At 50.6% G+C, this 23,560-nt stretch overlaps 8 protein-coding genes across 8 annotated transcripts; 6 read left to right on the top strand and 2 right to left on the bottom strand.

Annotated features, from left to right (window-relative positions):
• Nucleotides 1-1,374: 1,374 nt before the first annotated feature.
• On the top strand, nucleotides 1,375-3,161 carry Z518_03426 (uncharacterized protein; the record flags this gene model as incomplete). The annotated part of the gene is made up of 2 exons (XM_013420451.1): nucleotides 1,375-2,661; nucleotides 2,718-3,161. 2 exons carry the CDS (start codon nucleotides 1,375-1,377, stop codon nucleotides 3,159-3,161), a joined length of 1,731 nt encoding a protein of 576 aa, XP_013275905.1.
• A 1,189-nt stretch (nucleotides 3,162-4,350) lies between these two features.
• Nucleotides 4,351-6,208, top strand: Z518_03425 (uncharacterized protein; the record flags this gene model as incomplete). The annotated part of the gene is made up of 3 exons (XM_013420450.1): nucleotides 4,351-4,705; nucleotides 4,753-6,060; nucleotides 6,135-6,208. The coding sequence occupies 3 exons, from the start codon at nucleotides 4,351-4,353 to the stop codon at nucleotides 6,206-6,208; spliced, it is 1,737 nt and encodes a 578-aa protein (XP_013275904.1).
• Nucleotides 6,209-6,795: 587 nt separating this feature from the next.
• Z518_03424 (ribosomal protein L15) lies at nucleotides 6,796-7,822 on the bottom strand (the record flags this gene model as incomplete). The annotated part of the gene is made up of 2 exons (XM_013420449.1): nucleotides 6,796-7,417; nucleotides 7,479-7,822. 2 exons carry the CDS (start codon nucleotides 7,820-7,822, stop codon nucleotides 6,796-6,798), a joined length of 966 nt encoding a protein of 321 aa, XP_013275903.1.
• A 2,302-nt stretch (nucleotides 7,823-10,124) lies between these two features.
• Z518_03423 (uncharacterized protein) lies at nucleotides 10,125-11,582 on the bottom strand (the record flags this gene model as incomplete). Its single annotated transcript, XM_013420448.1, has 1 exon — nucleotides 10,125-11,582. One exon carries the CDS (start codon nucleotides 11,580-11,582, stop codon nucleotides 10,125-10,127), a length of 1,458 nt encoding a protein of 485 aa, XP_013275902.1.
• Nucleotides 11,583-12,657: 1,075 nt separating this feature from the next.
• Z518_03422 (uncharacterized protein) lies at nucleotides 12,658-13,454 on the top strand (the record flags this gene model as incomplete). The annotated part of the gene is made up of 2 exons (XM_013420447.1): nucleotides 12,658-12,875; nucleotides 12,938-13,454. The coding sequence occupies 2 exons, from the start codon at nucleotides 12,658-12,660 to the stop codon at nucleotides 13,452-13,454; spliced, it is 735 nt and encodes a 244-aa protein (XP_013275901.1).
• A 3,514-nt stretch (nucleotides 13,455-16,968) lies between these two features.
• Z518_03421 (uncharacterized protein) lies at nucleotides 16,969-18,135 on the top strand (the record flags this gene model as incomplete). Its single annotated transcript, XM_013420446.1, has 4 exons — nucleotides 16,969-17,295; nucleotides 17,347-17,503; nucleotides 17,562-17,593; nucleotides 17,644-18,135. The coding sequence occupies 4 exons, from the start codon at nucleotides 16,969-16,971 to the stop codon at nucleotides 18,133-18,135; spliced, it is 1,008 nt and encodes a 335-aa protein (XP_013275900.1).
• A 1,876-nt stretch (nucleotides 18,136-20,011) lies between these two features.
• Z518_03420 (uncharacterized protein) lies at nucleotides 20,012-21,048 on the top strand (the record flags this gene model as incomplete). Its single annotated transcript, XM_013420445.1, has 2 exons — nucleotides 20,012-20,961; nucleotides 21,018-21,048. The coding sequence occupies 2 exons, from the start codon at nucleotides 20,012-20,014 to the stop codon at nucleotides 21,046-21,048; spliced, it is 981 nt and encodes a 326-aa protein (XP_013275899.1).
• Nucleotides 21,049-21,481: 433 nt separating this feature from the next.
• Z518_03419 (uncharacterized protein) lies at nucleotides 21,482-23,237 on the top strand (the record flags this gene model as incomplete). Its single annotated transcript, XM_013420444.1, has 5 exons — nucleotides 21,482-22,374; nucleotides 22,424-22,619; nucleotides 22,676-22,720; nucleotides 22,772-22,830; nucleotides 22,886-23,237. 5 exons carry the CDS (start codon nucleotides 21,482-21,484, stop codon nucleotides 23,235-23,237), a joined length of 1,545 nt encoding a protein of 514 aa, XP_013275898.1.
• Nucleotides 23,238-23,560: the final 323 nt, after the last annotated feature.

Here is a 23,560-nt window from a genome sequence, read left to right as displayed (position 1 = left end):
TGCAGTCAGCAATCCGAATACCGTGGCAAGCAACGGGGTATCCAGAAGCATCGGGGATCAAGTAATATCGTGCGATGGATATGTTGGCAGCCGGGACTGTTGGGTGGGGTTCTATGTAGCGGTACAGTGAGCCGGCCCATACACAACAGCTTTTGGAGAGCTTGAATCTTTCTGGGCCTTCTAGTAACCTCCGGGAGAAGGGAGGGAAAAGATGGAAGATGATTTGGCTGCGCCTCCGGCTGCTGTCGCAATACTAAAGAAGTTTTGGACGAATAGCTGTAGCGTTAATGCCTCATAACAGAATGGAATGAATCATCACCGGGGGCATGCGAGTGGTGCTCCTTTTCCGGGGAGGGTCGAGTTTGTCAGCCTCGGCCGAATAGGCTCGCTCTCGCTAAGGAGAGGTCTTGGATGTCAAGCGAGTTGGTGCAAAGGGACCCGAAATCGACTCTGTGTAGCTGGTGCCTGGATACTGTAGATCTGGGCAGATAGTGTACACAAAAGAGTATAGGTACATTGGAAGCAGAGCAGCAGCAAATATGGCTGCGGCTTATCTGCCCGGGTACTTCTAGTTGGTCAATTTGGGGGAGGGGAACACCCTTTTACTTCCACTCCTGCTCCCCCGCAACCGGACGAACCTGCCTGTCCTTTCGATGTTCGCTCTTGGCCCATTATCGCTCAGGTTCTTCCAAACGTGGAGCAAACGAAGGCAAAAGTAAAGCAGCCAACGACATCATCCGTTGCAATTGGGCTTTCTGTTTGTCGCTCTCTACAGCTTGAGGCAGTGCAGGAACCCCCTTCTCATATATTCACCACCAACTGCGATCACTTCCAGCTCTCTACTTACAACCGCCAATTCCTCGTACCCTATACCGAGCCACTCGTGGCCATTCCGCATCTCCACCTCCACCATTCTCGAACGACTCCATCCACCTCTGCCTGCTCGCTCCTCAACTGACTCTTTTCTTCCCTCCCGACTCGTGACCAGGCCCTCTTTCTCTTCATCAACACCGTATTGGTCATCCATATACCTCTTGGACCTCTACTCCATTACCTAACACCTCTCCTCTCTCCTCTACCGTCCTCACTACCATCCGGCACTCTCTCATCCCACCTTCCTCCCACGTCCACGCACCCGTCCTACCGATCTCAACTCCTCCATCCGAACACAACCTCGAAACCTAGCCACCATTCGGCTGCTGGGCGTGGCCAGGGCGCATTCTCCAGACCTCTCGCATCATACCCTTTCCTGTTCTTCCCCATCTGATCCGCCGATACGGTCCCCCGTACCGCCTCTAGCGTCTTCGGGGAGTCTTCAAGCTGGCGGGCACCACCGAGAGGAGGACCTCCACACATGGGGGATTTCTCAATCGCATGTTTGGAAGCAAAAAGGAAAGGGATGTAGATTCGGACAGCATACCTTCCAGAAGCAGCAACGATAGCAATAACAACGCCCCCGTGTCCCCCAGCGGCAACATCTCATTCAAGACCAACGACTTGAGTCCCCAGTCGGAGACTCCTGCTCGAAAACTGTCAGAAGAGAGCGGGCCTTCACCGACCATCGAGGCGAGGAAGAGGAGGAGTAGCAGTGCCAAAGCCAAAGAGTTCCTCACCCAGGCTAAAAATTCCCTGATTCACGGCGACAAGGACGGCCCTCAGACCCCCATGCAGAAACTATCCAAGACCGATGCCGCCTTGAGTGTGCCGCAAGGCTCCCTCAACAACTCGGCCGGCGAGTCGCAACCTACTGCCAATTCATCGTTCCTGGTCGGCGTCACCGAAGACAAAAACAAGAAGTGTCGTCGGACAATGGAAGATACCCATTCCTACCTCTACAACTTTCTCGGGACTCCTGCCCCCATCCTCTCGGCCGACAACTCACTCACCCAGAAGAAGTCGGTAGAAGACCGAGCCAGTTTGACGACGGTGCCTTCAGACCCTGGACAACATGTGATGGAGACGGACAATGGATATTTTGCCATATTTGATGGTCACGCCGGTACGTTCGCGGCCGAATGGTGTGGGAAAAAACTCCATGTCATCTTGGAGGATTTGATGCGCAAGTACCCCAATACACCCGTTCCCGAATTACTCGACCAGACGTACACGGCGGCAGACAAGCAATTGGAGAATCTTCCATTGAAGAACAGTGGATGCACGGCCATTACAGCGGTGTTGAGATGGGAAGATCGAGTACCCACCAACCACTCGGCGACAGGATCTCAGGCCATTGCCGCTTTGGCGGCGGCGGCGGCCAAGGAAGCGGAAAAGAACGACAATTCGAAGGAAGCCAAAGATTCTACGCCCCGGTCCAATTCGACTGCTGAAGCGGCAGCGGCGGCCGTTCAAGAAGCCAAACAGAAGGCTACACGGCAACGGGTTCTTTACACGGCCAATGTCGGCGATGCACGAATAGTGTTATGTCGAAATGGAAAAGCACTCCGTCTCTCGTATGACCATAAGGGCATGGACGAAAATGAGGGTCGACGTATATCGAAAGCCGGAGGGCTGATATTGAACAATCGGGTGAATGGAGTTCTGGCCGTGACGCGTGCTTTGGGCGATTCATACCTCAAAGACTTGGTCACCGGACATCCTTACACGACCGAAACCGTCATCCAACCCGACCAAGATGAGTTTTTGATTCTGGCTTGTGACGGGGTAAGTTTGCTCCGGACGAATTCGTATCTGGCGATGGAAATATTGACCTGTCTTAGTTATGGGATGTCTGTTCCGATCAAGAAGCGGTAGATTTGGTCCGCCACGTGCAAGATCCACAGGATGCGTCCAAAATCCTGGTCGACCATGCATTGGCTCGGTTCTCAACAGACAATCTGTCGGTGATGATTGTTCGATTCGACCCGCAAAAACTGCAACAAAATACCAAGATCGATATTGGAGTGGAGACTGAAGCCAACCGGGACAAAGGTGCGATCAGCGAGGTGGAGATGATTGTGGGAGAAGCACGTCGACATTCTGGACTTCTACAAGAAGGTGCCTTTTCTGACCAAGACGCCGAAGAGCTGAGGCAAATGGTGATCAAAGAGCAAGAAAATGAGGATCAAGAGCCGGGCCCGGAGTTGACACCAGAAGGCAACACCGTGGCGGAGAAGATCTTATCGGATAAACAACAGGATAAAGAGAGGAGTGACGAAAGTTGATCTGCGTGGCGAAAGGCGCTTGGCATGGACTGGACAGCATAGGAGCATTGCTGGATACCCCATTGTGGTAACGACGTCCAACAATGAAGAGAAGGTGTTCGATGACTCACAGCTCAACAGAGGCTCGGCGACTTTGTGAAGATTCGGACAAGTCTCGAGGGGGACAGTCAGATGAGCGAGGACATCGGCTGTGGGGGATGAGGCTCTTGGATAGATCGGGTCTCGAAGGAGAACCTGATCCAGGCTCAAGAGGCTCATGGAACACCAAGGGGTCATGATTCAAGGGACATGGAGAAATCCGTCTATGATGGAACGCGAGTCGGATTGAGACGAATGCTCGAGTTATTCCAAGACAACAGCGGCAAGGACGTGGGATGGATTCATGAGATCTAAGTGACTGATTGACCGACCGATCGATCGATCGACTGACCGATTAATTGGTTGATTCAAGAAGCATGAGAAATGATACACTTTTCGTTGCACCGCAGGCCGAGCATATGCTGCCGGAGCGGGAATAAGTCTTTTCACGCGTACATACGGCCTCTTCTGTCCCACGTTAGCAACGTAGGACGAAACAAGAGCCATTCACTGGAACCTCAGCAGATGCCGCCAAATACGAGATACTTTGCTCCTGAAAACTTTCCATCGGCCGGTCAGCCGATCAACCATCCGTTCATCCATCGTGGACAACGTGCTCCTTAAATATCTTCCATATCTCCGTCTTCAGGCTTCAGCAGGCCCTAAGTAACTGGTACGTGGTCACCCACACTAATGAAGGCTTATTCATAGGTACCCAGTACGGGCGCCTTGCCGGAAGGCCATTTTAAGCAGCTTCCGCCAGGAACCCCCCACATCGACTACCCATTTCGCCTATTGGCGGTCTCCCATCCTAACAGAGTTCTTACATCCTTCAATCCACTCGCTTTCAGCCTTCGTCGCTTATCAGCAGCGTCTGTGATTCTCTTACCTCTTAGCCTCTGTAGCTTGAATCGACCCACTCCTAGTCCGTCCAGCTCTTCTTCAACTCTATGAAAAAAAAGAAAAAGAAAAATATAACGTCTGTACCTGTTTCCTGTGTCAGCTCCTCAACACCTACAAACCCGCCACCGTCAGCTTTGCTTCCTGGACTATTCCCTCCTCTCCTCATGATTCCTCCTTAAATTCTACCGTCTCGACAATCTCTGCCGCTATGGCGAGCACAATCTCCTTGCGTATCAAACCCGTCAGCTCCTTGTGCTCCCTTGCTACCACAACCATCCGCAGAACAAATCCCTCAATCCTTCCCCAAAATTCGCATTTTCTCCCTCGACCGCTCCTGCGGCCATCCTTCCGACGCACCTATGCCGACAATGCTGCTCCTCAAGCCAATCTCTCTCCGCCGCCTGCGCCAAAGAAGCGATTCCGATTCTTTCGCTTTCTCTGGCGCATAACATATCTGTCAACTCTTGCTGGTCTCGGGTATGTGGCATATACAGTCTGGGAAGGCCGCAATCCCAATGATCAATATGAACCGGATCCCACCAAGAAGACCCTCGTTATTCTTGGTAAAAGAACACCCGTCTCCGCTGATACACACTGCTGACAAGCCAAGGTACGGGCTGGGGTTCTGTCTCTTTGCTCAAAAATCTGGATACCGAAAACTACAATGTCGTCGTCGTGTCCCCTCGAAATTACTTCCTGTTCACTCCTCTTCTTCCGTCATGCACAACCGGTACGATTGAACACCGCTCTATCATGGAACCCATCCGCAATATTCTCCGGCACAAGAGGGCCAAGGTCAAGTACTACGAAGCTGAATGTACCAAGATTGACTACGAGAAGAGAATTGTGTATGCCAAGGATGATTCCGATATTAAAGGAGATACCAGGGAGGCCGCGATTCCGTTCGACATGCTCGTCGTGGGTGTCGGTGCCGAAAATGCCACTTTTGGTATTCCCGGTGTCCGTGAACATGCGTGTTTCTTGAAAGAAGTCGGTGATGCTCAAAAGATCCGCAAGCAAATCATGGACTGCGTCGAAACGGCAACATTCAAGGACCAATCTCCCGAAGAAATCAAACGCCTTCTCCACATGGTCGTCGTGGGCGGTGGTCCGACTGGTGTCGAATTCGCCGGTGAATTGCAAGACTTTTTCCAAGAAGATTTGCAAAAATGGGTCCCTCAAATCAAGAACGATTTCCACGTCACTCTCGTGGAAGCCCTCCCCAACCTTCTTCCCATGTTCAGCAAGCAACTGATCGAATATACCGAGTCCTCTTTCAAGGAAGAACACATTGAGATTCGCACCAAGACCATGGTCAAGAATGTGACCGACAAGTACATTGAAGCCGAAGCCAACAAGCCTGACGGTACCAGGGTTCTTGAGAAGATCCCGTATGGTCTCTTGGTCTGGGCTGCTGGCAACGCTGTGCGAACGGTTGTGAAGGATCTGATGTCCCAAATCCCTGCACAAAAGAACGCCCGTCGAGGGCTTGAAGTCAACGAATACCTCGTGGTCAACGGAACGGAAAACATTTGGGCTGTTGGTGACTGTGCCGTTGCCAATTACGCCCCCACGGCCCAGGTTGCTGCTCAAGAAGGTACCTTCTTGGCCCGCCTCTTCAACACCATGGCCAAAACCGATGCCATCGAGGCCGAACTCCGAGGACTTTCTGCCAAACAAGCCACTGCCGAACCTGATGACCGCAAAGTGATCCTCAACGAAATCAACGAGCGCCAGAAGCAGCTCCGCCGTGTTAAGCAGATTGGGCCCTTCCAATACTCCCACCAGGGATCTTTGGCATACATTGGTGCCGAAAAGGCTGTGGCTGATGTGTCTTGGTTTAGCGGCAACATTGCCTCTGGAGGCACCATGACCTATCTTTTCTGGAAGAGTGCATATTTGAGCATGTGCTTCAGCAGTGAGTTCTCTTCTCTTTGTTCCACCCCGCATCCATTTTTCTTCGATAAACCTGCTCACTGGTCTCGTGTACAGCCCGAAATCGTATCTTGGTCTTGTTCGATTGGGTGAAGGCCAAGTTCTTTGGCCGCGATGTGTCGCGAGAGTAACAAGGAAAACCGTACGGAAGCGATAAGGTTGTTGAACCTAAACACATGCCTATGAAATATTTACCCTTGACCTGCGGAACGCAGCCGGATGAATGCCAATCCGTTGCATGACTCCTTTTGAAGGACCTAGAAGCCACTGGCGGTTGGTGGTGTTGTGCTGTGTGTTGTATCTCCAAGGTTCTTGCCTTGTAGTAGGTCCCTCAGCGAGCAACATCTTTGCGTGGATGCGTGTAGGCTTACTTCAGGCTTTGGCGATAGCCCTCTATTGTATAGAGGTGGAATGTTTGTATTTTGCTATTCTTTCCTATCCAACTTTTTTTTAAAACCATATCCATCCATCTATATCTGCCCAGGACTATATCTGCCCAGGACATCGTGACAGTTTTATACGGCAAGGTGCTCTGATGGATCTTGCAGGATACACCTGGACTTCCGTGAAATTCGTCTCCTGCGCTAAACTGTATGATGCTTCATTTTCGCAGCCCGATGGACAAGTTGTTTGACCCGTAGGCCACCTGATCGGAGAGAAAAAGTACTGCTACAGCGGTCACAGGACCAACTGATCCATATCTCAGATAAATCTCCTCCTACCACAGCTTATTCTCCTCCTTCTCCTTCGCCGCCCTTCTGCCGCTGGCGTTCTTCTTCCGCAACTCCTTCAACTGCTCCTCCGAGACCGGTGGCTTGAAGTACAAGCTCGGCCCTTCACCTTCCTTGACCGTGTGGCTCAGATAGCCTCTATTCTTCACGTCGCGGTAGTACTCGATATCACTTCGCGATGTCGGGTCTGGGAGACGGTATTCATAGCCGGAGCCTGCCGCACGGTATTCCAGCGACTCGCATCCTTCGACCATCAGAGCCGGGTTGTTGATTCCCACGGGATCCCAGCGGAGAGAGAGGTACGGGTGCATTTGCCTCCTTTTTATCCGGCGAATGGCTTGTGGAGTGTAGAAGCGTGTGGTCACTGTGCCGCCGATAGCTTCGACGGCCGCAATGGCAGACTGTGAAGCTCGAGATACGACAATGTGGATTGGTGTCTTCAGCATCTCGCTTCCACGCGCCAGCAGTTTCACACCGTCTTTGACTCCGTGCAGAGCCCGTGACTTCAGCAACTCACGTACCGTGATGGGTGCCTTTGGATCAAGTCGATTCTGGTCAATCCACGACTGGATTGTGTCGAGGTTCAAAGGAGACATTTCTGTCGCGTGCCTGGATTACTCCCATGTCAGTATTTTAGACAAGATAGGCAGATGGAAGATTTTGAACGGACAGATTTATAAAGCCATATCTTCCATGCACGATGTGTTCGGGTGTTTGACCGCCGTTAAACCCCGCGGGGACTTTGCCATGTTGTTTTTGCCCGTCCGAACCACGGCCAGATTTTCCTCCTTTCCCAGAAGCAGGACCTCGTCCGCGTCGAATTCTCTTGTTATATGCCCCCGGTCGGTCAGAGAGGGAGGCTAGGATGGAGGCATTTCGTGATTGGGTGTGGAGGAAGGGAACGAGGAAGAAAGGTATGGTCGATGATAGTGTCGAATTTGATTTTGATGTTGATAGAAGATCAATGGAAGAGAGATTGATTTGCGGCCGCTGGAGCGGAAGTCGAGGCGGCATTCTGTCTGGCCTGTAGCGGAAGAGCGGAAGAACTTAGAGTTGAGAGTATAGAGCTCGCCTACTCAATGAAGCCAACAGTCGAGGATTAAAAAAAAAAAATTAGACACCAAGATAAGAGGCAGCTGTCCGAAATTGTCAATACAGTATGGCAGATCCCATTCGCAGTAGGTTTGTTACTAGAAGTCCAATCTGAACTAACCCGTTTAAGGAGCAGGACGATGCCGCTCTATACGATGATGTAGTTGTTCCGACTCTTTGTCCTTGAATAGTCTCTATGCTACGGAGCTACTCATTGTTCCTCACATCAAATTTGAAATGGTTCCTTTGATATTTGGTGAACGGGCCGCATTGTCCCGCTCCACAGGCGCCTACAGAATTGCGCGGATCACGTCGACGACGGTACTCTAAAAAGCATCATGCTGCTGCTGCGTATCGGGTCAGGGCCTTCCCAGACTACTGATCCACCACTGGTAGATTAATTGGCATAAAGTTATTGGGGTCGTTGGCAGGATGAGAAGATCAACCCATACACAGGAAAGGTGCCAGCAATCTTATCCAATCACGCGGCGGGATATGGGGTCCTTGAGTTGCTATACGCGAAAATTCCTTCGGTAATTAGCTACGCGGCAATCGTCATATCATACATCTCCAGCACATTCGGGACCAACAGTTTGCTTCTACAAGGCGAGCCAATCCCATATCTGATCCACGCTTCGAGCCGCTCGAACGCCTCTTCTCTGGACAAGCTCCCAAGAGGCTCTCTAAATCTCGCTTGCGACGTGAAACTCTCCCAAGCATCATTAGAATCGCCCAGAACACAGCAACTGTACACTGCGCGACTGTTTACGAAGCAAGAACCTTACAAGACAATACCTACCACCTGGACGAGACTTATCTCGAACTAGCCAGACCTTGGATATGGACTCTGGTCGTGAATAGGGAGAGAGTCGGCCCGGGCACGTTGAGGGAAGAGGGAATGAATCTCTTGATGATACAGAGAACTCGTTTCAGAAAGATGCTTGGTGAAGGGTACGAGAGTTACGCGACTATGCAAAGAACGTTCTTCTGGGATCTGAGATTGGGTGGGACTCTGCAGGAGGCTCTGGAATGATCAATAGGATGGACTCTCCATGAGCTCTTTTCCAGTTGCCATCCCAACCGCTTGAGGTCTCCTACAATCTCCCTTTTTGCTATGTGGGTTGAAGAACTAGTATTTCTTATCAATTGCCACCAGCCAATTCAGGATCAGCAGACTGTCTGAGACTTTGAAAATCTGCTTGCAGATGCTTGCGGCGAAGGTCTTCATCGAAATCGAAGGCTGGAATGTTTTCAAGCCCCTCTATTCCGAGTGACTCTAGAAAGCGACGATGACATGTGGCAAGGGGAAAGCGCGGTAGTCGCAAGCACGATGGGCTCTCAGTCGAACAGGTGTCCGAGTCGGACAGCCAGTGACACATTTGTCTCCAATTCTACAGACCTGACCATCCATCGCTTGGTGCGAGACTGAAAACCTCTGGATGATCCACACCGTACGAGGCTGCGACCCCTTTTAACTGATATCTCTTCATTGATGAACAGGAGAGACACTTGCTATGCCCGAGTGTGGAAGTGGTATACCTTGTTCTCAACGTCGAGAACGTTCTGAAGGAAGTACCCTACATCTTTCGGCTCGATGAACTTTTTTTTCCCTTCCTTGTCTTGTTTTGTGAAGTCATTATCAGATCAATCTGCCCGCTTTTGCGCTCGGCCTCTGTTTACCAACTCACACAATTGAACCCCTTCCGACGCCACGGTTTGAGACCATCTCTTTCATGATATGTCGCAGCTGGTGATCCTCGAGGATTTGTCAAGTGGGATTTTATTGCATACTCGACCGCACGAACACAACTTCATGCAGTCACCAGGGTATCCCTATGAGATACCCCCTCTCTCTAGAGGATGTCCCAGCTGACTCTTCGCTTGTGCCGCTTGTGCGGCAGGCCACATTCGATGTTGGCTTAATCAACAGTGGCAGGACATACGGCAAGTTCCAACAGCGTCAATCCTTTTGCCTCCGACATCGTGGCCGGGTAATAGAGATGGTGGAAGATTTGAGAAGTGAAATTTCTTTGGCAAGGCTCTCTGGTAGTCGCCTCTGCGGTCATTTTCCAGCCACTCACTGGTGGTGGAGGGGATCGGTTTGGTTCTCACTGACGTGACATCCTTCCAGAGAGTTGCTATATAAAATGTCCAGCGATAATCAGGCATCGATACAGCTCCGAGGTCGCCATCGCGTCATCCGACGCGTGCTGGTATATCACCATCAAACGAAATATATCGGGTTGGTCAACCCGAGTAATATATCAGACGAGTTCCGGACTTCAACTCTCAGAAAGTCCATACCGGAGACGGCCTGCTTGATCCGCTGTCCGCCAGTAATCGACTCGTTTCTGAAATATCCCTGCTCACTCACAAAGCACGCACTGGCACCCTCGAATCCTGTTCCAGCAAACTCGGCTACGGTATCGCTATCCAACACTCTCTTGGCGACCACATCTCCAATCTCAGCCTTGAGCCCTTGGCCATACTGGAGCCCAAACTCAATCTCCATGCCAGGCCCTTCTACGAGGTAAGCCCTGCCCAATTTAACTCCCTCCACTACGCTGGCCTGACTCTTCTCCCCGGTCACCCTCACCACGGTAGTCGGCAATCCGTTAATATCCGGCGGGTGATGAGCATCACTTCCTCCCAACGCCGTGATCTTCTTTCCTTTGACCAACTCACTCTGCCAGAACGCGACCGCCACCTGGTCCAGCGGGTCAAACCGGCCATTCCACACTTCAATCGCATCATTGTGATCCCAGTCGAGCGTCCAGTCGCAACGTGAACAATTCTGGAACGGGTGGTTGACGGAGACGAGACCGCCACTGTTGCGGACTTGGGTCGCTGCGTGGATAAAGCCCGTGTCGTGGGAGGAGTTGGTATAGCGCCACTCAACTTGTTGCTGCCGTTCAAGACCTATGGCTTGCCAATGGCCGAATCTGGTGGTGACCTCAATTGCGCGGCCAATCAGCAGGTGTGATGCATTGGTAGGGATCCATTTGCCGATGTCATTGTTTCCCGTATCAGTGTTGTGTTCGGAGAAAAAGATAAAGTCGAGATTGCGAGAGAGAGCGTTGGCGATTTGTTGGCTGGGCAGATAGCGGCCATCGGAATAGATGGAATGCATGTGGAAATCGCCGCGGAGCCACTGAGGACTCTCGAAGGATTCCTTATACGTCGAAGCATAGGAAGGAGACCAGAAAGTGGTGTTAGGGGTGTATGAGAGGCTGATATCCAGAGTCCAGTCGATGCCCGAACGGTTGGAGGCGTACGGACCGAGGACGACATTCCACGTTCCTGGCAGAAGAGGGCCGGCATTATATCCGGGGGTAGCATCGGAGGCAGAGATGGTAAAGTTACTTCGGAACCCGCCTGACCACCCCCTCGAACCGCTATAACCCTCTTGACTGTTGATTGGGGAGAAACCACGAGGATCATAAATGCCTAGGTCGAGCGAGTTACCTGCGCCTTTGAACGAGTAGTTCTGGTAGACATATATCGAGGTCACATCCGAAGAAACTTCAAATGGGACGTAGACGAAGGTGAATATCTCCGAAGGCTCAATATGCCCCGTCAGGGTCAAGTTTGTGGCCTGATGCTCCGTGGACTGTGCAACTGCACAGGATATATGAGAGCCAGTTAGTAAGAAAGTACCAAAGATCTTTCTGAGAGAACACATGGTGAGCCGGTCAAGCGTAAGCTACTCCGATACCTACTTGTTCATGTCGAAATCATATTATGTGCCGGAGATGCCCTCATGCTACCTTATAAATACTTACACTTGTGGATCGTTTGTAAGAGCCAAAGTAACGGCGTATAGTGATCGGCATTCCACGTGTGTCTTTCCAAAGTCGGATTTGCTGGAGTGGTTTTTCGAGCCCTCGGCTACTTGGAGCTTACTATGCAGAGTATCTTGGCAGTAATTCTCATGCGCTGCAGCCCACTTTCATATTTCGTACAGTATGTGAGCAAAGGGACTGTGAATCCGAAGCGGGTTCGTAGGTATATAGCGGAGGGAAGTGGAAGTGTCGTTCGAAGTCAGATAGGGAGTCTCTTAAGCGGTTTGGACGGCGAAGAAGAATTCAACAACATTCTGTTAGCATCAATCGGGCGTTGAACAAATGCATTATGCTTCTTGTACGTCAGGCCAAGGTCAAGGTCAGCAAGTGAGTACGGAGGAATAAGGGAAGAAAGGAGATATTAAATGGTGCGAAGGTAAAGCAAATCCAGAGTGAGCTTGTTCTCTTTCAGGATTAGGGTCATGCCGCCCCATCCACATCCAAAACTCGCGCGGCACCACGACCAAGTGGACCACGATATTTGATACTTGATACTAAAAACCCCATAAAGCGGCCTCCGAATATGCGAAAATCTCTTTTCCCGCACCTTTGTGCGGGCCGATTACGAGTCAAGCGTCGGGCGAAATGCAAGCGCAGTTTTACACCTTCTGACCCACTGATGTACCGTAAAAATGCGCAAGGCTGAGACCCTCGACGTGGGTGATTCCATCACACCTCACCGAGAACTAAAATGCACCTGGTACAAAGCCCAACACCAATAAAAATGTGCTTGATATTGGTTCGCAAATTGTTCATCACGACCCTTGAAGCAGGCTTGATCTCGCTCGCAAATGAGGAAGAACAACAATCATGGTGAAGGAAAAGAGCATATGCACCCTTTCTGTCTTCTTTTGCCAACATCCTCTGCCTCGGACTGACCAGAATTGCCGATCACCCAGAGACAGAAGGCTGGAAATGAATTTCATCGTCCAAGGTGCATTGACAATTGGCGTCGCCATTCTTGGATGGTTTTGGATCGTCGATTTCCCGATCCGCAAAGCTAAGTTCCTCAGTGCAGATGAAGTCCGCGTGGTCAAGTATCGTCTTCTTCGAGAACGGGGCTCTTCCGAAGGCGAAAATGTGACGTGGCGTGCAGTCCAAATTGTAGGTCTCGATTGGCGTGTATGGACTCTGTGAGCTGAATCCCTCTCTTCTTTCCCCCTTTGGACCTCCACACAACTCATGAGCTCAACAGTTCGTTCGTCCACGCAAGGGGCGCCGCAGGAACATCTGGTCTGTTACTGTTTCTCCCCATCGTTCTTCGAAAGGGCCTCGGATATTCGCAGACCATGTCTTATTTGCTTGCTGCACCGCCCTCCGCCGTGGCAGCCATCTTCGCCTTCGCGGTAACTTTAATCTCGGATCGGTATCGTATTCGAGGCCCATTTGTTGTTCTAGAAGGCGCCTTCACAATTATTGGTCTCTGCATCATTGGGTTCTTGGACAATCCTGCGCCACGATACGCGGGATCATTCCTAGGTTCATGCGGCACAAATGCCTTGATCGTCACGGCAGCCGCCTGGGGACTGGAGGAGACGGCTTCCTCTTCCTTGTTGAGGCCTTCTTTCGATATCAAATTTCATACTAGTGAAACGAAAAGGACTCGCCCAATTTTATCCCGGTCTCGTGGCATGCTGTACCCTTGTCGCGTGGTCAGTCTTGACGTCTATCATCACCATTCCACTTTTAATCCGCGCAAATCGACAGGCTGATCGCGGTGAGAGAATCATTGAAGGAGATCCCTTGTTTCGATATGTTTGGTAAGAAGTCCAGAGGTGAACTGCGGAAGGATCCATCATTGAAGTTTGATCTCTACTAGCTATGGGCCCCAAATCAAAGGCCAATCGATGGGCATCCAGACGAAACTTTTATGCTTGCAACAATCTATCCCTACTTCATGAAGGTATTTGAATCCTGCTCCGAACTCTTGAAAAGTAGTTGGCTTTAGCTTATTTGTTTTCATTTGTTCCATTTTCCACCCTGGCTAGGATGACTTTCCTTGGACTCGATAATGCTGCTTGATTGCGAGTGGGTTGGACTTTGCGTCTAATTAAATACAGACCCAAGTCACGCATTAGGCAGGACGCCTTCAACACTTGGCGGGTGTGTCAGTGTACTTTAGAGAGAAGATCCCACGCTCAACGGAGTTGAGGAAGATATGGCCAGATTTGAAATAAGGATAGACACCCCAAGTTTCAAGGAACTCGGCAACACCGTTAACGGCGTCGTCCTGAGAGATGACAGTCGAAGAAGGCCCATCCGCACAATATTGTCTCCAGTTGGGTCGTACTCGATGCTGCTGATGTCGATGATGTAGAGACCACTGCCATAGTTGGCCTTGATAGGAGAGGCCGTCGACAACCTGAAGAGATCTGTTGAACAGGAGGCTATTGCGTATAGGTTTCCATAGACGACGACGTTACTGACGATTGCTCTGTGCTACGACGAAGCATTCGTACATCTATAAAGAGACCTTCAGTGACAATGATGTTGGAGTATCCTCACACCTACTTTGGAGCTCTCTTCGAGGTTGTATCACATACAGGAATGGTACTCTTGGTCTCGTTTGCGGCACATCAGGATGGCAAAAGAGCTGAAACTTTCGGCATATTGGTTTGATTAGGACTCTCTGCGAAGGGGACAAATATGAACGACACGTAGATGTTAGAACGCGTCTTTATCATAAAAGTGCTTGTCTGTGTTAATCGAGGTGACTCCCTCAGATTGTTCATGACATCCTTTCTTTTCTTCTTTTTTTTTTTTTTTTTTTTTTTTTTCCCCATCGTTGTGAAGGGTATTTTATGAGTGGGGATTCTGTCGAGGTCGCATTGAGTGTGTTATCTATCAGTCTTGCTTATGTCGCTAAGCTTGCTTCGATTCAACCCGATGGCGACCTGAATCCCTAGATCCCTGTCGAAATAATGAACGCTGTTCCAGGTCATTGTGATGCTCTGCATTATGTTTCATGTCATCATCCACTCCTGACACGCTTCCACGAGAATCGCATCGCAAGCTGTCATATGTTGAGTTGACCCCTTTTCTTCTCCTATTTCTGCCCCTATATTCTACATAGGGATGATAACCCCTTTTCCAATAAAGGGGTTCTCATCAGTATTCAACCATTCAGGGATACCTTGTTCGACAGCTTGCCTGAAAAATACCGAAACTCTTCCACAGGTGCATTTCATCTCTTTGACAAAATCGGAACAATATATACTGCTCAGGACGACTGTTCAGTGCGTCTGCTCATCATCCTGGGGGAAATTGACTTAATTTTCGATGCAAGTGTGTTGACTGTAGTGGCCCACATCGGACAGGAGACCAGGGATATAAGACACCCGCTTCTAGGAGGGCGTCCCGCGCATTGGAGGATGGGCTTGACGCACGGGCTCGCGATTCGCAGCCGAAAAGACCGAGCTCATACATCTGATAAAAAAACAAACGAGAACTTGGTCGAACGGCCAAACTTTTAGGAGTCATCTTCGACCAAGAAATGAGATGGGAGGACCATGTACAGCAAGCAGCCAAAGAGCAACTAAGACGGCCATTGCTTTAAACGGATTGAGACATCCGCGAACCACACAAACGAGACAAGTCTACCAAGCTTGCGTTGTCTCGAGACTAGACTACGCCTCGACCGTATAGCAATCCTCTGAGTGACAGAGAACACCTTCAAGTTCTGAGCATGGTGCGGAGGACCGCCTTGATTAGGATCTTGTCGGCATTTCGAACAGTGGCCACACAGACTTTGGAAGTATATTGTTATGCAGCATCTGCACGACTCCGGCTCAAACGGCGCGATCAGAACATTATCGCGAGTCTAAGAACCTTATCGTCCGAGCATCTGTAGCAAGGAGTTCTCGAGGGAGTCAAACGAAGGGTCAAGCGAAAGAAAAATCATCTGAAATTTCCTCTCACGGGGCGAATGTCAGGGGCAGGCTCGCCAGCAGGCTGTAAAGACGTCAAAGGGATACCTATCTATCTATATAGGTGCAGGGGCGACGTCGACTTCCACGCTTGGAAGTCGAATAGGGGTATCCTGCGTAACGCATGCTATATACATGTTCTTGGCATTGAGTCTTGGCGCCCCATGACAGCGAATGAGAACGATGGACTCCAAACAACTAGAAGATCCCATGAAACCATGGAGACAACCCCGTCTTTGACGAGATCGACCTAGAGAGAGACGGAGAAGCGAGCAACACAGACAGCTCTCCAGACATCAGAGACGGTAATTTACACGGACGCATCAGCCACTGAAGCCTCGAAAATGGGGTCATCCCATTTGAAAGTTGGGGCTGTTTGGTCCGGCCCACCACTCGGAGATTTTACATCCTTGGATGGTTGGCATGACGTCATCAAGGGGCTCCAGGGGCATTCCCTCTATCCTCACACCATCGGTTCCTGGCCTGGTCGTCTTCGGATCGACATTATGAGAAGAATCAGTGTTTTGATTGGCAAGCTGCCACGAGCTAGATTCAAAATGCAACCTTCGACATCGAACTTTTGCTTAAGACCCTTAGCAGGGCCGTGCTCGACGAAGATGTCCAAGATTTCGGGATGATACCTGATTCTGCAACCGATGGCTAAGGCGTCATACCGTGGACTTCAAGTTCGACAAGGGGTTTTGCTGCTGGCCAAAATTTCCCGCAAGTACAGGAACGGGACAAGGGTCTCTCTGGGGTTGTGGGGGATAGAATGGGACATCTCCTAGCGGAGCAGAGGATGGCCAGCATCCATGTGTCGAAGATCTTTGTGCCGCTTACGATCGTGTTTCGAAACGGTGCAAAGATCCTAGCGTCCCTGCTCGCTTTCCACTTAAGCCCAGTGCATTGAGAAGTCGTTCTCTTCAGATGGCATTGAAGTATATGGGCTAGAACAGGTATCAGTCCTTGATTTGAATGGGTCAAATATCGTGACACCTGGATACTTTCGAGACAGCACAGATTTCCGCATTCTCTCAAAACATGACTGTATTGGTGACCACCGGCTGATCGGCGGGCGTGGCTGGTCGGACGCAAGTCAACGATTCCGGTGGCGGTCTACTGGGCCTTGTTATGGAATATCTCGAAATGGTCAGCTGCTGGATTGGCATGGATAGAGTATTCGACTGTACATCTGACAAAGTATAAGTATCCCGAGATCACTTCCAGACACATCTCACTGTTCATGCCTCATTCCGTCACTTGAGATTCTCCTCCCAGCGACTGAAAGAGCGTTTCAATCATGAAGTTCCCTTGGACCCAAGCCATTACCTGTGCACTTGCACTATGCAACGGTTCCTTCGCTCGTCCATTGACGTCTGACTCTGGGGCCGTATCAAAGAGGGCAGACCCCAGCAAGGTTGGATATCTGGGCGTGTACTGGACAACTGCAGACGAAAGTGTCTATTTTGCTCTCACGGACAATGCGAATCCGACGGCGTTTCAAGCAATCAACGGTGGGAATGCCATCGTATCTCCCACTTTGGGCACCAAAGCCGTGAGAGATGTCTCCATAATACCTGCAGATGGTAAATGGTATATTATTGGAACCGATCTTAACATTGACGAAGTTGGTTATCGTACTGTCTTGAACGTGACACCATGGCTGAATTCTCGATAGACCACGTGGGATGCGTCCACGCGTACCGGCTCAAGGGGTATATTGGTGTGGGAAAGTACAGACTTGATCACATGGACCAACGAAAGACTCGTCGTAGTGGAAGGTGATACTGCAGGAATGGTATGGGCTCCTGACGCCATCTTCGACGCTGCACAAAGTATGGAAACACCAGCTCCCTCTCCTGCGCCTACGGATGCTGACATTGCACCCCGCAGATCAATTTTTGGTGCATTGGGCCTCGAAATTCGTAATGTGCCTCCATTTCGCGAGCTGGTGAATTTACTGACTTGGAAAAAGTACGCCGAGGACGACCCTGAGCATACAGGCGATGCCACGACCAATGTCGTCTTGCGCTACGCATATACAAGCGACTTCGAAACCTTCAGTGAGCCAGCGACTTACATCGATAAGGGAGACACTGGTGTCCTCGACCTCAGTTTTCTTCAGGTCGATGACAACACTTTCGTTCGATACTACGGCGACAATGCGGCCGGAGGCATCGTGGCAGAAGTCAGCACCAGCGGACTTTTTGGAACATGGGAACGTCCCACTGACGTGATCGCCACCAACTACGAGGGGCCTTATCCATACTGGGACAATGAGGTTGACGGCACGGCGTACTTGCTGAGTGACCTGGTGGGTGGCAGTGCTGGCTTGCGCGCATTCGTGACCACCGATGTGACCTCTGGAACATTCACACAGGACACATCCGTGGACATCAGCTTTATGAGACACGGCTCTGTTCTTCCCGTTACGCAGGACCAGTATGACGCTTTGTCCGCGCTTTAGGAGCGTTCACGTGAAGGAAATGACAGGTCACAATCGTTTAAGATATGATGGAAGTTGTCACATAATGTCCTTTACCGTCCTGCCCAAGGAATCACGGGCACTCCTGCCGTAGCTCATCTTCCGCTCGCTGCATGGTTTACGACAGCATAACACGTACAAGAGATCTGTTTTGGCATACCAGCCACCGCTTACGAACAAGTAATACTGCATTTCAAATGGTAGCTATGTTGCAGGAAGTCTAGACCCGTGACTATGACACAGAATGGATCTATGGGCAACATCAGAGTCCCCTGGCGTAACGCGATGCCCAAGGTGTCTGTGTAATAGCATTTCGTCCTATGTGTTCAAACAGGTTGCTAATCTCTATTCAAGCATAAGCAGAATTTTGTCCACGAAATTCGACATTGAGGCCGAAGGTGATCGTCGCATACCCAAACTGGGAAGACGACATCTGACTCCAGCGGTAGCCGCGAGAGCGCAAATTGCAGACAGAACATTACTTTGGTGGTAAATATGCTGGTTCGCAGCTCTCCCAAAATCCTTGCCCCACAGTGGTGGAGCCTTAAGCTTTCTTCAGCGAAAATCGGTTGTTGAACAGTAGCCAGCACCCCATTATTGGAAAAAGGGTTATCATCCCTATTCAGGATATAAGGGTAGGAACAGGAGTAGAAAAGGGGTCAACCAAACATGTATATATTCTGGCATCCTGGCAGGACCAGTGGCCAAGCAGGAAGAGCATTCAATACATTTCAATTTGCACCCCAGTTTGACACGGTGCCAAAGACAGATCAAGGCGGATAGACAGGGTCCCGTAGCAATAGACCATTCGAAGAGGATGAATACTGTGTCCGCAATTTCTTGACAGCCTTCCAGGACCGCCGATCTTTCACATTGTCACACTGCGAATCCTCTGCTCTGAATGGGTCGGCGCCTTGGCCTAGATCTCAGCAGCTCGTCTTGGTGTACCCACGGCGAGGACTAACCCAGGTACTTGCAGGCACCCATTGAATAACGATTGTGAAGGTAGACGAGTTGCCCAAGTCTGTTGCTACAGCTCTGGGCCGAGAATTACTGACAGCGATCTCTGAATCGAGGACGGGCCAACGACCGTCTAGGGATTTACCAGCCCAGAGTGGAAGTTTCTTGCGCGGATTGAATGTACTTACCAGGGATGCTGAGTAGCGTGGTGAATGATCAAATACAGTTGATAGACTGTGGAGTCTAGAGAAGGAATGCGTTGTTGTTCTATGAGGAAGGGTGTGTGAAAAAGTGTGTTGAAGACTAGCCTAATCTATGAACATAAGCGCGGTCCTTGGCGTCTTGGCCAGAATCACAGGTGCAAGTTACATTGCCAAGTAACTTCCCCACGTGATGTTGCCAAGCAAATTGTCACATGATAGGCCACGTGACGGCAGACTTTGCAGATAGATAGGCGGCGAAACTGCTACCTAAACTCTCCCCCGGTTAACCTCGGCATGATCCAAAAGCAGCGTCACAGTCGCCTAAACTGGGAATTCGGAGATTCGAGGCGTCATCCTCCGGCCATCCGTGCCATTCTGACCTTGGGACTTTTGTTCATGTCGCAAGGATCACTCTATGCGATTCATCTTCAAATCGATCGGAAGATATATGTAGGGAGAGATTGCCTTTACCAAGTACCAGAATTGACTGAGCAAAGTTGAATGCGATGATGAGGCGATAAGCCGGCTCTTGGCACCCCGGGCCGAATCCCCATCGTAAATGAGCGAGTTCACATTCAACTCGGCTGTGTCTCTTCAACCACACCACTCGGTTATCAGGGAACGACGGCTTTCGGGTCAACGGAGGATTCAACCCCGAGCGCATTTCCGTTTAATTCATTCCCAAGCCCGACATCATGAGCTCATCAAGCCAACAACCCACCCGACTGGACGTCGAGATAGAGGCGGACGAAGTCGACTCGACCCTTGGAGATGACCTGTCCACCTATACCGAATCCATCAAATCCACCCTCTTTCAAAGCGTGGTCGAGAATGGAAGGGGCTATCATAAATTTCGAGACGGTCAATATATCCTCCCGGAGGACGAGTTCGAGCAAGAACGATTGGACATGCAGCACGCAATGTTCCTGCGCTCCTTCGGGGGAAAGCTCTTCCTGGCCCCCATCGAGCGAACGATGCAGGACGTACTCGATCTGGGAACGGGAACCGGTTCTTGGGCCATTGATTTTGCGGACCAGCATCCCCAGTCCAATGTCCTTGGGGTGGACTTGAGCCCTATTCAACCCATGTCTGTACCGCCCAACTGCAAATTCGAGGTGGATGATTTCGACAATCCGTGGACATATAACAAAAAGTTTGATTTTATTCATGGAAGGATGCTCTTGACGGCTAGTGCCGATTTCCCCAAGTTGTTTGGACAGGTCTTTGATTCGTTAAAACCAGGCGGTTGGTTCGAGATGCAGGACCTCTACATGCCGATCTTGTGTGACGATGGGACGATGAAAGGCACCGCGTGGCAAGAATGGAACGATAAATACATGGAGGCTTGCTCGATAATCAAACGGGACCCATCATGGACAGCAAAGTACCAGGAATGGATGGTCGCGGCCGGGTTCACCCATGTCAAGCAAGATCTGTTCAAGTGGCCGGTAAATCCATGGCCGAAAGATAAATCCCTAAAAGAGATGGGGTTGTGGAACATGATCAACATGCTTGATGGTTTGGACGGCTTCACCGTTCGGCTATGGACTACCGCCCTCGGAATGACGCCCGAAGAAATCCAACTCTTTTTGGTCCAGGTCAGGAAAGATCTGAAAAACACAAAGATTCACTCTTACTGGCCGATGTGAGTATTTTTCGCAATTTCCGGTGATACCGCGCTGACTTTTCTTTCCCTTTTAGTTATGTTGTCTATGGCCAGAAGCCAGAGTAAACGGGGGAGTTGCTTGGGCCACTGGGACGGATTCGACCAATCTCCATGAATTGCTAACCTGGGGGAAATGGCGGGTTGTCGATCTCATGCTATGTCGATCTATCGTTGATGCACCTCTAAAATGATGAACAGTGTAGATCTTTTCGTTCTAGAATTCACATGTCAAGGATCCAAGATCCAAGTTCGTCCCTCCACGCTGGGGGGTTTTATTTTTTTACCAGCACGGCGATTGGGCGATTGGGCTCTCTATCTACGGCATTCGGCAAAGCCTCCCACGTTCCCACTCCACGGCGGTCAAGGAACCAAGCGCCAGAGCGATCGTACTGGCTCGTCCCTGCCCACGACCTGCTGATAATTTTCGATCTCACATTCCTCCGACGTCTTTTGTCATTGTACCTGATCAACTCATCGGTCCTATGACGCTGTGATCACGATGATCCTCACTAATTCGCTGTTGCTTGACTGTGCCTTGCTCTCGTTGATCTACATCGCTGTCGCCTGTGGACGATCCTACTGGCGGCTCCGCCACATTCCGGGCCCGACGCTGTGGGGATGGTCGGTCTTCCCCCTCTTTCAACTTCACGTCCAAGGAGGAATCTATGATAAGTTTGGTGAACTGAACCAGAAATATGGACCGCTGGTCCGCATAGCCCCGAATACGCTGTTGGCCTCAGACCCCGAAGTGATACGACGCATGTCCGCGGCGAGGTCGCCTTACACCCGGTCGGATTGGTTTATCGCCATGCGATTGAACCCTGGCCAAGACAATGTCCTCTCACAGCGAGACGAGAAAAAGCATGACGACCTCCGTCGGAGGATGATGGCCGGTTACTCTGGTAAAGAGAATCTGTCTCTGGAGCAAGATATCGACCACTGCGTTCTCGATTTGGTCAATCTGATTGATAAGAAGTATGTGAGCATGCCGGGACAAATCATTCCCATGGACCTCGCGCAAAAAGTCCAGTTCTTTACGAGCGATGTTATGAGCAAACTCTCCTTCGACGCCAAGTTTCATGACCTGCGTGACGATAACGACAATCTGGGCTATATTCACGAAATTGAAACCTTGTTCCCGAACATTTTCTGTACCTGCACCATCCCCGGCGTCATTGAATTTCTCACCGACATTGGCTTCTTGAAGCTATTTGCTCCATCAGGCAAAAGTCAGCTGGGACTGGGGAAGGTCTTGGCCATTACCCGGGAGCAGGTGTCCAAGCGTTTTGGTCCGGACGGGAAGCCCCGGGGCGACAATAGCGACATGCTCGGTAGCTTTATCCGGCATGGTCTCTCACAAACGGAAGCCGAGTCTGAAAGCGTTATGCAGCTGTGCGTAGACATCGGCGACCGCTGTTGAGCTCCACTAACAGGACGGTAGAGCGGCCGGTTCGGACACGTCTGCGACTGGGATCAGAGCCACCCTGCGCTGTATCATTTCCAGCCCTCAGGCTTACGTGAAGCTGATGGCAGAGATTGATGCGGCGATGGCGGCCGGGAAGATTCCGTCTGATGGGAGCGTTGTCTCGAATGCACAAGCCAAGGAGTTGCCATATCTGCAAGCGTGTATCAAGGAGGTGAGCTTGATGGAGGGCGGTCTGGTGTGTGGAATAACCTGCTGATGGACGTTTAGGGTCTGCGATGGTATCCGCCAATTGCGGGAATGCTTGCGAAAAAGGTGAGTGTCATAAAGAGCAATCCCTCGAACGAAAACTGAGAACATCCGCAGACCCCCCCGGCTGGAGACATCATCAATGGTCATTTTGTGCCTGGAGGTGTTTCCATCGCGTAAGTCCACTCATTTTTGACGTGGGCCGTAAGGTTGGTTAATGCGAAATGACAGGTATTCAGCCAAACAAATCCACCATTCACCAAGTCTCTTCGGTCCTGATGAAAATGCCTTCCGCCCGGAACGCTGGATTCTGATCGAGGATGGGGGGGACGAACCGTCCGGTGAGAAATTGAAAGCCATGGAGCAGAACAATGATCTCATATTCGGATATGGAAAATATCAATGCTTGGGTAAGAGCGTGGCGATGATTGAGCTGAACAAAGTGTACGTGGAATTGCTGCGTCGTTTTGAGTTCACGCTGTTGGATCCATTGAACGTCTGGCAGACCAGGTGTTATGGCATTCACTTGCAAAAGGACATGTGGGTGGCCGTCAAGCGACGGGCTCCGAAGGCTCCCAGTTGACCGATGAGGCCATATGCACAGCATACCACCGACTGTACACTCTCGGGCAAATTAGTTTTCCTGCTCGAGCCAAATTCGACCGTAAAGGGAAGATTGGCCGTGGTACGCAATCCAACCCGCCAATGGGAATGTCAAGAATTTTGGCGTGGAATTTTTGGCTGCGCCTGGAAACATTTTCTCACCTCCTGAACCACGAGATTTTGTTCCGTCTCCGCGGCGTTTCCTTCTCTGCTCTTTCAATCATGAAGATCGTCCTGTCGTAGCCGGTAGGCTCGAGCTTCGTTCTTCCACCATTCTTCCTTCTATGTATTCCTCTCTTGTGA

The sequence above is a fragment of the Rhinocladiella mackenziei genome (assembly GCF_000835555.1).
Source record: "Rhinocladiella mackenziei CBS 650.93 unplaced genomic scaffold supercont1.2, whole genome shotgun sequence".
Taxonomy (NCBI): domain Eukaryota; kingdom Fungi; phylum Ascomycota; class Eurotiomycetes; order Chaetothyriales; family Herpotrichiellaceae; genus Rhinocladiella; species Rhinocladiella mackenziei.
This window is presented reverse-complemented; position numbering and strand designations above follow the sequence as displayed.